At 44.7% G+C, this 14,264-nt stretch overlaps 1 protein-coding gene across 4 annotated transcripts in view; it reads right to left on the reverse strand.

The window, feature by feature from the left end:
* Positions 1-1,119: 1,119 nt before the first annotated feature.
* LOC306778810 (transcription factor SOX-6-like) overlaps positions 1,120-14,264 on the reverse strand; it is a 107,115-nt gene continuing 93,970 nt past the window's right edge. For all 4 annotated transcript variants that reach the window (XM_079270488.1, XM_079270490.1, XM_079270487.1 and 1 more), the window contains 4 exons: positions 8,894-9,002; positions 7,563-7,733; positions 5,608-5,821; positions 1,120-3,823 (listed from right to left, as the gene is read on the reverse strand). In XM_079270488.1, the coding sequence (XP_079126614.1) occupies positions 3,484-3,823; positions 5,608-5,821; positions 7,563-7,733; positions 8,894-9,002 (834 nt within the window). In that variant the 3' untranslated portion in view covers positions 1,120-3,483. The remainder of the gene's footprint in view (positions 3,824-5,607; positions 5,822-7,562; positions 7,734-8,893; positions 9,003-14,264) is intronic.

The raw sequence follows: 14,264 nt of genomic DNA on the forward strand, positions 1-14,264 counted from the left end.
GCCCTACGGGCAGTTCAAAACTATGTCTCCTACGTTCAGAGACTGTGGCAATTATTAAAAGCGACAATATGAAGCGCCACTTGGAGACAAAGCACAAATATTTTAAGCAAATGTGACTCATTTCCAGATGCAAGCCCCACCCAGGTCTGATACTCCGTGCACGCAAATTATTTAAATTATTTACGAATTTGACTCGGGTCAATCTTGTATGTTTTTCTGACTGTTAATCTTTTTAAATGTAGCTACGAGTAGCTTTAACAACTGGGATATCATGGAAAATTGCAGATACACCTGTTTCCTCCCGGGCTAAATGAAGTCTGTATATGAATGTATATATCAAGTTATGAAGTATGACTGCACCGTATTGAACTATGCTCTCCCTTGTTGAGGCGCTGAAAGCTTTGCATGCACTCACACAGCCATGTACACATCTGTCAAACAGATAAACGTTCATCCTGCAGAAAGGAAAAAGGAAATGTAAATTATGATGACTTATTTCACGAGATTAGCATGGCAACAGCACAAGTATGATTTCAAACACCCCTCCCAACTAAAAGCTACAGCACACACACACACACACACACACACACAAAAGTGCACACAAAGGAGTGTGTGACAAACTTGCCGGCGCCCCTTGCAGGGTGACGCTACAGTTGATTTGGCAATTACATTGAGATTTATGATGTGGCTGCATATGGCTGAGCCCTCTGTTCCTCTCTCTCCGAAATGCTGGGATTGGCTGCAGCGAGCACCGGCGCCGTGGCGTGTACGCCACAGCACAGTCAGTGTGTGTGGCGTTACCTCACGCACGCACAATGGAACAATAGGCCACATTTTACTGTAGTGGGCCACCAAAATATCAGGACCAAGTGGAACAGCTCGACTTTGGAAACAGAAAGCCTTGTGTTGGAAATTATTCGATGCCTGGAAAGTAAGAGCACTCTTTAGAGTAATGGAAAAATAAATTCATGCAGCACTACCTGTAGCTTGTGCGCAGTGCTTTCACGTGCACAACACAATAGCTTTTCCGCATATGAACAAATTGTGAAACTCCCATCTTTCCACAAAAGTCAAAGAAACACATGAAGCAATGATGAAGTGACACATTTATAAGGAAAATCTCAAGTCTTTACTTCTTATTTATTTATTTTTTTGATTGTCTTTCTCACCAAGTTGTACTGACACTTTTTAGAGCCAAAGCTGGCTAATAAATACAATGAAATGTTAAAACGCACAATTAAATTTCAAATACAATACCGGTACTCATCACAAAATGTATGCGACCAGGAAACTTGTGTTCTGCTTCTGCAGGTCACAAGTGACAAGAGCATGAGGTTTGAAAGAGGTCAGAGGCGATGTGACCCCTTCAGGTGGCACTAGAGCTGCAGCAACAAAACTTGCTTCAATAAATGAAATGCTTCTAAAGAAATGGCAATTTGCTTGTGCCTAGCATGTACGAGGCTTCCTCTAGAGTCCAAACATGTGACTGTGGACTGTTCTAATGTATCACGTTGAAAATCAAACAACTTCACATTAGTCAATACTAAAAAAAAACAAAAAAAACATAGAATTTATATCCAGTGCTTAGGATGCGTATGACACGAACAGAAATGTCGATGCATGAGGCTTTTTTTACTGTGATGCAAGCAAAAAACAATGTTCAGTCCCAGCTTGTGAAGCTTTCCCAAGTAACAGCGACCAGATATGGTGAGAAACATGGAGCCACGAAGACGAGTGAAACAGAAAGAGCACTCAGAGACGGAAGAGGAACATCTCGTTTCAGACTGGAGTCAAACTTTGCTCTGACTGAGAAGCTGATTAAGAATCAGGCACCTTCTTTTCCTCCATTCGTCTCTTAATAATTTACTCGTCTTCAAAATATACATGCAATGTAGAAAACGGTGCCCTTTTTCAAACAACAGACCTCTTAAACCCATTTGTTGAAACTATATAAATTCTTTTCTCACAACACAAGTTTGGTTTATCTTTCCCACGTGATGCTGAGAAGACATCTACGAATATTAACAGGCGAATAAAAATTGTAACATTTTTACACTTTTGTACCGATTCAAAACACAAAATACAGTGACGGGGATCCAGAATATTAGAAACTCTTTTTCTACAGTAGGGAAACACTGGGGCTGCTCATCCCCTTTTCTGTGACGCTGGATGAACAAAGCTATAGGGACACTTTTAAGACTCACGAACTCTTGAAGTGTCTCAGCAGAAATGTAATGTCCATACCTTTGGCCAGATTGAAAGGGACAGACTCCAATACGAAATGTCAGCATTTGGTTACGCCGTGCTGCAAAATTACAGCACAATGTGCCAAGTGTTTGGCCTCAAGGAACTATGGGCAATGTGGTTCATGAAAGCACCAATGCAGTGGAATTGAAGAACAGACTCTTCGAACTACATCTCGAAGCTGGAGGGGCTGCCAGAGACTGAAGTGTGTGTGTGTGTGTGTGTGTGTGTGTGTGTGTGTGTGTAAGACTTTTTTTGCAACATTGGAAGTTAAGACGACAACATCCCAAGCGAATGTGAATGTAGGTTTGGCACATTTGAAGTAAATCTGTACAATGCCTGGGTACTTTCTTACTTACATACTTAGTAATAATAATAATAATAATAATAATAATAATAATAATAATGTGATATAAGGGATTTTGCTCCCTTTATTTTGATGAGTCAAAACAAACAAAGAAAACAACACATTCACAAGCTGGCACATCATACCTGAGCTGGGATATATAAAAAAAAGAAACAGTAATGTAAGCAGTTTGTCAGAAAAACAAGATGTAGATGCACTGTATTCGTAAGAAACAAAAGTAAGACTATAAGATTACAATAGCTAGGATTTATATTAAAACTTTTAAAATTTCAAGTTCCGACAGTCCAGAGTTTGTACAGGCAGTGACCTGTCAGAAAAAAGTCTGTAGAACAAAAAACAATGAGGAAACAAGAACACAACAAAGGTAAATACACAATGATAAAAACTAAATCACACCTTAAACATTAAGACCAAATAGCTGTTGAAGACCAATTCCTGATGTTTCACAATCTATGCATGCTCTTTACAAACCACACAGCAATGTGTCCGTCGCTCATCTGTCCTCCGTCCCGTTCGTTCTCCTTCTCTTTCTTTCCTCGAACTCTTATTCGCTCCTGTTAAGATTGTCAAAGTGTAGGAAACTGAAGCTCATTGTCAGTTTGATGTCTGCTCGTCTGTTCGGGTTGTTTTCTCGGGTCACGTTTGTTTCCATCAGCCCTCTTCTTCAAGTGGACGTCTCTTTCGAGATACCGTACAAGAACTTTCTGAGCATGTCTGCAGAGTTTGGATCCTGTCTGGGCATGCTCAGTGCATGACGCAATACGTCCTGATGTCTCGATAATAAACTGTGTTTTTAAAAAGTGTCTCTGAGTATAACAGGAGTTTTTCTCTTTTTTCTCTCTCTCTTTTTACAACTGACACCCTGAGCACACTCAGTTGGCACTGACGGCCTCCCGTGTCTCGCGGTCGCTGCTATAGTCTGACTTGGGCTCGTCCTCAAAGTCCTCGTACATGTCCGTGTCGTTGGCTCCGTTGGTAGGATCCCTCTGCAGATCCAACGCTCCGACCAAGCCGCCATTGCTGCCCCCGCCGCCGGGCTCGGACTTCAACCCGTACGTGCTCTGAATGACGGGGATGGCAGGTTCGGGGCTGGCTGAGTTGCTGGAGCAGTCTGAGGTCAGGTGTGGGGATGTCGTGGCTGTGGCCATGGTTATGGCGCCTGGGTAAACTACTCCGCCGGGGCTGTTGCCGAGAGTCATCGGTGGCTGAGGCCTGAGAAACAAGGAAAGAAGAGAAAGAATGGAAGAGGAAACTGTTATTAGGCACAAAACAAGACTGAGGCCTGTGAGCACATGATTGGCTGAACCAAATGTCATGGCAATCCATCTGGTAGTTGTTGAGACTTTTCACACAGAAACCCACAGATGTTAACCTCATGGTGGCGCTAGAGGAAACGTTAGGGTATCACTTTGAATCAGTAGGATTCATCCACTGGGGATCATGAACGTCTGTACAAAATGTAACAGCAATCCATCTGATGATTGTCGAGGTCGTTCAGAAACATGTTGTGTCTGTCGGACGTGACAATAAAAAGATTTAGTCACAGCAACAGTTAGCATATCAACTGGTTACGTACGAGGTGGATGGACCGCCGTTTGATCAGATACTTGTTCATTATAACCTTCTTTAAACAAACTGCTTTGAACAAAACATTAATTCTGAGCCCACTTAAATAAAACAGCAACGGCTTCTCATCTCATGTCCCAACACGCAGCTCTCCCTGCCGGCTCACAGCAGCATCGGCTGAATAACCTGTTCAGATATAGATGGAATGACGCACATCACTCAAGCTGGCCCTCTGGCTCCTCAAATGAACCACATAAAGCAGGAAAACTGGAGTCACTTTTCTCACCTAACAGTTTTCCCTCCTCAGTCTCCTGAAACGATTCCCACTGTGCGCTCTGACGGACACATTTTCACATGAAATGCTTTTTTAAAACAACACCGGTTCAGTTATATGGAATGTGTGCGTATGGAATCTGGATGTATACTGGCTCCCGGTAGCTATTTGATTTAGCTTAAATTGAAAGACCAGGCCTGTAGAATCATGAGCTGTTCTTTTTTTTTGTTGCATGAACTTGACCACACACAGTAGATGTGGCATTGAGCCTGTGACGTCTGCCTCGCTCTCGTTTCCCTCTCATACATCTGCTTACATTTCATATTCCACTATGTCTGTCTGTGTCCAATTTCACTGCCCGCAAGCGCCCCAGCATTGTCCTAATTTAATAAATGACAAGCTATTAAAAATCGCTCCTATTCAAAGCCGTGGCCTCTGGTAAATCCATCTCAAGCACAGGCCGCTGTGATGGCTTTAAACACATCCATGGCTGCTTCCTATTAAGACAATGCCACTGTTTTCCCCCTCTCTGCACCGACTACACTCTAAAAAATATAATGCTATTCAGCGCATGTTAAAAGGGTGTTGCAGATACAACTGGGTTCCAAAAATAAATCTTTCACGAATGGTCCATCAACCCTGATGGTCACCAGAAGAACCTCGAGCAAATGGAAGTAGTTTAAAATATCTCTTCTATATTCATACTGTGACACATTAAGAAGAAATACCTCATATACAAGAAACAAAGTTATTCAAAAAAATACCAGATTGAATTCATGAATTACATTTGGATGTTTTTTCTTTTGTCTAGCTAAGTAGATTTGCTTAAACACCTGTATTCAGGCCAAGGTGGCGAGCAGAACGGCATGCTTACTCAAGAGACAACTGAACTGAACGCTCACAGGTGAGACAGTCAATTAGTCAAAGTGTTCTCGAGCGAGACACGACTTCGATACGATTTCTTTAGAATTAAACCTTGTAATTAAAAATGACGCTGTGATATTCAGAATTCCATTGCAAACTGTGCAGTCTCTGTAGTTCCACGCATACGACTGTCAGCTTGAGTTTGAACATCTTCTTTCACTGCAGCTCTCTCAAACCACGAGGAGCGCTGATGCAGAAAGCTGTGATGTCCGGGGAAAACTCCGGTACTCACCCCACAAAGAACTGCCTCATCTCCTGACGTCGTGACCGCATCATCTGCTTGTACTCTCCGATGCGCAGCTTCTTGCCATCGATGATGCAGGTTCTCTTGGGCCGCGGCTTGTACTTGTAGTTGGGATATTTCTCCAAGTGGACCTTGCTCAGGTGGGCCTGCTCCTCGTAGTACGGCTGCTTCTCCTGGTTGGTCATGCCTTTCCAGCGAGAGCCTGGAGAAAAAGGACGTTTTAGTTTTTAGTTGTCTCCGTCGAGAGAGGATCATGCGATTGCTCGTGAGTGAGTGTGCACCTCTGCGTCTGTCCACAGCTGTTCTCGCAATTTGCTGCAGTAAACTGCATCATATTTTGGGTGACCAGTTATGGCAGCATGATCAAGGATCTCTCGTGGTTGCGGTGACTCACACTTTCTCAAAACACCTTTTTTTGCCGCTGACTGCCTGCTGACTCCTCACTCACTGCTATTAACGGCCACAAGGACTTTTGGGAATGACAGAAAAAGGCATTGCCGTGCTTTTCTACGCTGTTTCCATGTTACTGGTTGAGCAGAGTTTACATCTACAATAGATGTAACGAGCACTGAATCAGTGGTCCGACAATGCTCCCATACTGTCACTTCAGCTGCACATTAAATCAATCATACGAAAGAGTGACAGAGCCTTGGTTTAACCATGAAAATCAGCATTTCTGGTGTTTTTTTAAGGTTGGATGTTGTCATATGAACAGAAACCATCAATTCTTCAACCAAGGAGGCTGTTCAGGAGTGGATAACACTCTGCTCCCTCTTGGCTCGAGAATAATTATGCATTGTGTACTTGTTATTTCCCCTGGTAACAGGACCTTCTGAACAAGTGGACAGGGCCATTACCGCAGGAACGCAGCACATCTGCAAAGCACTCTGATTATACACACCCCGCCTCGCTTCTCTGTTTATCAAGGTTTATCACAAACTCCTCTTCTACTTTTGTGACACAGGAAACAATGTTTTTTTAAGCCTGCCACCCACTCCCCAAAGCCCAGCTGTGTTATTACGTTGGAGAGACATGCATTGTACACATGCAGTCATGTACACAATTCTGCACTTTAGATTCTGCTTTTTGCTCCTATATTGCTACAGAGGCTTGATAAATTACAGGGAAATCATTTCTAAATGCTTCCAGCAAACAGGATCTTACTGTTCATATTTGCCTGCAAACATCACTTTCAATCGAATAATTCAAACATGGCTATTCCTCATAATAAGGTAAGACATACATTTCTGACTTAAATTAAGATTCTGTCAGTGAAACTGTTGCACAAATGATTAATCAAATAAACGCAAGAAGCAAGAAACACAAAACTCCCTTTTAACAATTTCCCCCTGGGGATGAATAAAGTATCTATCTATCTATCTCCATCACAGCCCATTCAAAGTTCCAGGTCAGGAGGACAGACCCACTTAAGAAAAAGCAATTTGTTAATGTTGCTCAGGAGGAGCATTCAGCAACCCTCGAGCTGACTCGAGGCCTGCATCGGACAGTGGCCGTCCTCAGAACGTTCACCGAAACAACCGCCGTGCTCAGCGCCGCGTGAAAGGCTATCTGTGCCGAGGAGGTTCGTATCAACACGCCGACATTATAGCTGAATGAATCCATCACACTCGCCAGGCTTACATAGTGGAGCTCTGTGTGTGAAGTGTTCACGCTTTAAAAGCACACTACTTCTTCTTATAGTCTGCAGCCTGAGCGGAGAGGCTGACACGACGAAAAATGTCCCGGTTTGAGGACCATCAACTGTCAAATGCACTGCGTCTCTCAACAAGATGCTGGCGACACCTCTATTTCAACAAATGTTTCATGTCCCAACGCATCCAAAAGGTGATAAGTTCCATAAGGAAAGCAACTGATTCTTGTAGTTTGTAAATGAGTTTCTCTGCTCAGAAAAATGATTGAAAGATAAATCTGTAATATCTCACCGAGGATCTTGCTGATGTTGGAGTTGTGCATGTCAGGGAAGGTCTGCAGGATCTTCCTCCTCTCGTCTTTGGCCCACACCATGAAGGCGTTCATGGGCCTCTTGATGTGGGGCTCGGCGTTGTTCCTGCCCCGCGCCTCCCTGAACACTCTTGCCTCTGTGATGCTGCTCCCTGTAGTGACACAAAGGAATAACATTCTCAGCATGCCCATCTTTGACACATTCATCTGTCGTACTTTCACGCTTGAAAATGTGGGATGTTGCACTGATATGGATGAGCCCTTCCTGTTTGTTTCTTCAGCCCTTGATCCGTGAGGGAGGATGTATAACACAAGTATAACAAAAGTGTGATGGGGGTCTTACTGGGATGCCCTCAACATGCTCACACAAACACACATGAGCTGTACACACCGCAGTCAGTTGGCTTCCGCCTGATGGTATCTCAAGGCCTATGCTGCTGTGTTTAGTCCTCTGATTCTAAACTAAACCACAATGAGCACTGCTCATCGCCTGTAAACACTGTTTTATGAGTAACAGGTGGGTTGGGAGAAAAACGTCAACACCAAGTCAGTGTCTTTAGACGACATTCAGAAAGGTGTTTTATGCACCAGTAACTGGTAACTGCATGTACTACGTAAAACAAGTCTTGCTATCATTCTTCTTTGCAGTGAACTTCATTGACCATTAACCACCACACACTCGCTGTGTGTCTTCGCCTGCTCTTGTTTGCTTGCACTGGGTGGGATCTTGTGTCACAAACACTCGTTGCGGGAAACAAAAGTAGGAGAATTCAGCATCTGGTTATGTATTTGTGGGACGATAACAGTGTGAAATTGTTCAAGAGCGTAAGCTGTTGACATTGAACACTCTGTTTAGCTGTTGAGGGAGTCCTTCACCGTAGCATCCTGAGAAGCACAATACATATTTGCATTCCCTGAATACCTGCGTGTTCTGGCTTTCTGGAGGATGCGTTCTTCTTTATTGCGGGTTTCTGAGATGGCAGAACACCAGAAGTAGGGCCTCTTCTATGTGGGGCCCACGGAGTTAAGGGTCACTGGTATCAATTTAGTCTGAACAGGATGTGACTGCTTCTAACTGAGACTCTGCTTCTCAAAGCTCCAGCAACTCCTTCCTTGGATATCCCGCTAGCCTTCCATTTTCTACCATGTCCTTCCTGCATCTGCATACATTTCTGAATTACCAGCATTATAAGCTACCAGAAATGAGGAGTGTAAGAATCAGAAAGGTAAGCGAAACAAAACTAATTGAACAAATCAAAAGAAGAGCCTTTGAAAAAGAGGAAACAGGGAAGAAGAGTAAGGCGGTGCTCACCATCCAGATCTTCGGGTCTCGTCAGGTCGATGACTCGATGGACCATCTTCCCAGCGTCCTCCCCAAGCTTACCCAGATGCTGGCTCAGCGTCTCATAGTGCAGCCGCTCCTGCAACACAAGGAAAAACACATTACAGTCATTTTTTTAATGTGACGACTCCGACGGTAATGACAATAAAACAAATTGCCAGGTTGAGTTGGCGCAAAGGAAAGTCCAGCACCTCAAAGTGGGCGGTTTACTTGGTTGCAGCTTCATAACGTGTGTTTGACAGTATCTGAGGGGTATTGGGTCATGACCATAAGCTCAGTCACAGCCCCTTCAGCGCTAATCAACAGTGTCTTCCCCAGCCTCCCAGCATCATGCGCTCGCTCTGATTCTGCCTTCTGCCTGCCACTCCGCTTCTGAGACAAATAACTTCTACAAGCAGCCTGCCTTGGGGCCTTCCAGCTAAAATTACCCCACCACACTCCCAAACTGTGGTGGAAAACATCGAACCCTCCGCACAGCTACCGCACATCTACACTCCTCCTCTCCTCTCCTCTCTTATCCCCTGCCCTCCCTCCCTCCCTCCCTCCCTCCCTCCCGCCTCTCCTCCTTTTTCTGGTGACAGAGGCATTTTGTTTGACGCAAGGAATGGTTGCCGGGTGAAGTCATGCCGCGGTAGCCGCTGGCAGAGTTGGTGGAACTTAGGGGCTGGCGTGTATATGTACATATATCTGTGTGTGTGTGTGTGTGTTTATAGATGAGGAGTCGACGCGGGCCAATGTCAGCACTACGGCAGGGCTGTAATCAGGCCCACCACAGAACATGTGCCTGGGCAGTGCCATGCTCACCGCAGGAAGCAACCGCCTAACAAAGGACGAAAGAAAAGAGACACAGAGGGAGATAGAAAGAGCAAACAGGAGTGGAAAACTAGACCAGAAACAAGAATAAGGACTTTCGCTTGCAGTGCTAAACAATAGTGGAACGCGGCCATCGCTCGTGATGATTCGCTCAGATAACTGGAAGTTTTAGTTTGGTGCTCCAAACATTAAAAGTTAGAGAAGATGGAATTCGTGGTTCTTGAAAAGATGCTAAACATTACCGCTTTGCCCTGTAGCGCTATCAGATGCACCACAGAGCATAAGTTAAGTAGTTAGAGGCCTAATGGGAGGAGACGATGGAAAAGTAATGCACAGTAGAGTTAGAGTTCTGGAAAAGAGACTAGGACAGCACCAGCAGAGGAGGACTGATCCAAAATACAGATTAACAGCAGACCTGGGTCAACATTTGCAAATATTCCACGCGGTTGGTCTACTTTTGGTCGACTTGAAAGCTCTTGTGGCGAATGCAATAAGGAGCTGTCTTTACTTTGTTTAGTCAAGATTGAAATAGGTTTGGCCTGCGCGCCCGCTGGTTTGATACTGGACTGCTGCCTTTTGGAGCAGCATTACAGGCTTTTCTTTCATGAGTCTCCAATTGTATTGTGTACACGATTGGATTGTGCTCCTATAAAAGCTTTTGAATTTGGAATGGCTTTCAGACAGCAAAAACCCACCCATCACGTACTGTACTTGATATTTCATTACTGTTTAACACAGGCCTGAAGCGGAGCAAACAAAGTGGCAATTCAAAGCAGACAAGTTGACGAATCAAGGACCAAATGAATTAAACACACAGGGTTGCAGGGGCAAAGGTAAATCAAACCAAAGGACTAATTAAATAAATCAAAGTTAAAGGACAAAACCAGAAGGGAAGAGGTGCTTAACATTCACCTCAAAAACAAGCACCGGAGGGACACATCACATCTGTGTCTGTTTAACACGCTGTTGCTTGAACTGGGTCTACAGCCCTACTGCTGCTGAATGTATGTTTCATCATTGAAGAGACACCCGACTCTTTCGCGTCACCCCACAGTTGCTAACGCTGTAAACATCGCTGTTGTTTTTTTTTAATCCACACCGTACTGAGCTCATTACCACAGTTACAACTTGCCCACCGCCAGCACGGCCTGCCTCCAGCTGACCCGCAACCGTTTACCGTCTCCTCCCGGGCCAATCAAGTTTGGCAACCTCATCGGCCCCCTCCCACCGTTCCCTCTCTATTCCTATTTTCTTCATCTTTCTTGCTCTCTTCCCTTCTTCAGACTTTGCTGTGTGCCGACAGATCTGTCCGTCAGCCCTCCCCTCCTTCTCACCATTCCTCCTATTCATAGCCCTTAACACCGCCACCAGCCCTCCACCCCTTGAGGCTCCAACCCCAAAGAAGTAGACACTCAACAGTCTATTTGCAGGTGCCAGTACTCAGCTTTGTAGTATACATTATTATAATGTATATCATTCAGGCTTCAAATACAGCAACATTACTGCGACCTTTAATCAAGACATGGAGCCGCCTGAGCTGTCGGTTTAACAGGCTCGCTTCCTGCAAAGACCAAACTCACCAGCAGAGCCAATATAAACGTCTGTACAACCATTTCCTCCCTCCAGACGTACTCTGCTCTCTCAACAGAAACTGCACTTTTCAACTGTTCAACAGACAAAATGCGTCTCTCTACAATGGTTCTCGTTAAATTAAATACGAAGTTCAAAACTGTGCCGAAGTCTGAGAGACGAGCTGTAGAGGGACGGTTTGCACAACAGGCGTCATCCAAAGTGAGAAAACAGATCTTGGAGCGATAAAAAGAACCTGCTTGTGTTCCTGCTTATGTGGCCTGTAGATTTACCTGCCATCACCCACCGTGTTCGCCTCCTGCGGAAACAGGAAAAGTAGTCCCTCGTGGTTCAAAGCAGTGAATTATCTTTTATGTCAACATTACAGAGCTCCTGTTCAGAGTTGTGACACTTCAGACTTAGAAATTCTACATGTTATGCCTCCATGTTCTGATTAGTTAGCGCCTGAGTGGACAATCGACCGGAGACGCATGGTTGATTTTGGTGTTTTCATCCAAAACATGTCAGTTGGGTTATGTGACAATCTCTCAAATCCTCTTTTAAGTGGCTTTAGGGAGTGTTGTGTGGCTGTTTAGATAAAAACAAAGCAGTGCACAGGGTTTTTTTGCACACACAAACAGACGCACACAACCACTCAGTCATACGCGGCGGCTATTTCAGTGAGCTTTGGCAGCCGCAGGCCAGCTGGACGCAACGTAAGCGTAAGGTGATACTCAACAATGCCACTAACTGGCCAGGCCTCTCGTCTGTACACCAGCTATAATGACATTAACATGGCGGAGGCCAGTGCAGAGCCAGGACACACACACACACTCACACACACACTCACACACACACAAAGGAGCCCGGGATCACTTTCAGCTCTTGGGGAAATGTCGTCGGGGCTCGAAATGAAAGCTGAGGGACAAAAATACCCAAACAGAAAGCGAAATAAACACAAACACACGCAGTCAGACGTCACCGCGACAACTCAATAAATAGCTCAACATTCAACACAACACTGAGGCACCATTAACAGCAGTTGTCTCATTCCCTCCAAAGACGCCTAATATGCTGCGTTAGTACAATGTCATGAAATAAAAAGGCTTGGCCGGGGCTTCAAAGTCTCAGAGGGTTTGTGTAACAAATTTATTTGACGAACAGAAAACAACACACAACTCCAAGGTAAAGAAAAAGAGCTGGTCTCGTTGCCTCCCGAGGTGGAGCGGGTGAGTCACACTCTCAGTATCCAGCAAGTTCCATCCATGAATTGTTTAAGACAGAGCAAAGCCTTTGAGTGCTTCAGAAGAAAAAACACACACACAGACACACACATCAAAAAATGTCTCCGTCCAAAAGAAAAAAAGATGTATTTAAAGCTCAAGAGAAAGAGTCTTTGAGCTGCTGTTGTTAGGTAACGAATAACAAACTGACAACAAACACCGAGGCCTGCTGTCGTCCTCCAACCGGAAACAATTACTTTGAGACTTTCCAAATGAGCTTTTTATTAGGAGGCATTGAGCTATAAACCAAATTACTGCATCGCTTTGGTTTTGTTCTTATGAAGTTGGAAAATACAGCGCTTGAGAAGCACACAGGGCTCTCGCTGCAATGCACACTCACCTTAATCTGTCATCATTTCAAAGTTAACTTTGTGCAAAAGAAAAGAGTATTTTAAGTCTTAATAAACAATTTATTAGGAAAGGCCGTTGTATAATTTATACGTATGCGTATCTCAGTGTTTACCAGCATAATGACTGGAAAAAAAATCAACTTGGGACTGAGGATAAGTACAGCAGAGATATATTTTGCCAGATTTTGGATGTTTTCCTCCTGAAGATGCGAAGCAAACAAGTCCAAAAAAATTCAAAACAGCCTATCCTGGGAGTGCACCAATCATGACCTACTTGGGGTTGGCTGAGTTCAAAGTCGCCACCCCTAAAATATTCATGCGTTCCTCTCCTCCTCCTCCTCATCCTCGCCAGCGACATGGGATCAATTGCGCAGGAGAGCCGGTCTAATCATGCTCCCTATTTTACTGAACGTCTGATCCCTGGAATCCTTCACTGGCTGATCAGACTGATAGAAGATGTTCTGGAATATGGATGTCCCGCTGGATATGAGATCCTGGTACAAAAACCCTGTCTCCTTCAGCCCAGGGGCAGAGATGAGCGGGGGGGAGAGGTGAGCATGCAGGGGGGAGGTCCCTTCCCAGAGAAAGGCCCTTTAATTGGGCTAAAACCCAGAGGCCGGGATCCCCCCTCCAGGGCAAGTGAAGAGCTGTACTCCGTTACACACCCACCCACACACACACTCTAATGCTAACACCGCCTCCTCTCCCCCAAAAAACACCCACTTGGTCTCAGTCAAGGCAGGCACACAAACACACACGCACACATACGCTCAAACGCCAAAACCATCACTTGTCATTGGCCCAGCTGCTCCGTCTTCAAAGCTGTTGGCTTCTGGGTGGCCGTGCAGATGAGAAGAGAAAAGAGAAGTACTCAAGAGCAGCCGCCCGAGCCAAACAACACCAAATATCACCCATGAATATTCGACAGACGCTGAGCTGAAATCTCTAAGACCGGGCAAATGAAATACGGGAGAAAATAGGACACAGGAGCGAGAGGTTGTTCTGAATGCTGAATCCCACATTACGCTGCATGCTCCTGTAGCTGTGGGCAGTTTAGAAGATGTGTTCACATCTTTTACTGGAGGAAAAGTAGCGACACCTCAATGTAGAAATACTCCAAGTAGCATTCAAAAGTGTACTTCTATGTCTGTAGAAATATGTAGAAGCAGCGCAAGTATCTCTGGTGGAGGTACAGCTTCCTTTAAAGGCTGCTAAACAATGGTGCTGAAATAAAGTGCAGACTCTTGGAGCAAAGCAGTGAGTGTTGATGAGCAACATGTACCTTCTATAAATATACTTATTGTACAAAACTGTTTAACCTGGTAC

Source organism: Melanostigma gelatinosum, assembly GCF_949748355.1.
Source record: "Melanostigma gelatinosum genome assembly, chromosome: 1".
Lineage (NCBI taxonomy): Eukaryota > Metazoa > Chordata > Actinopteri > Perciformes > Zoarcidae > Melanostigma > Melanostigma gelatinosum.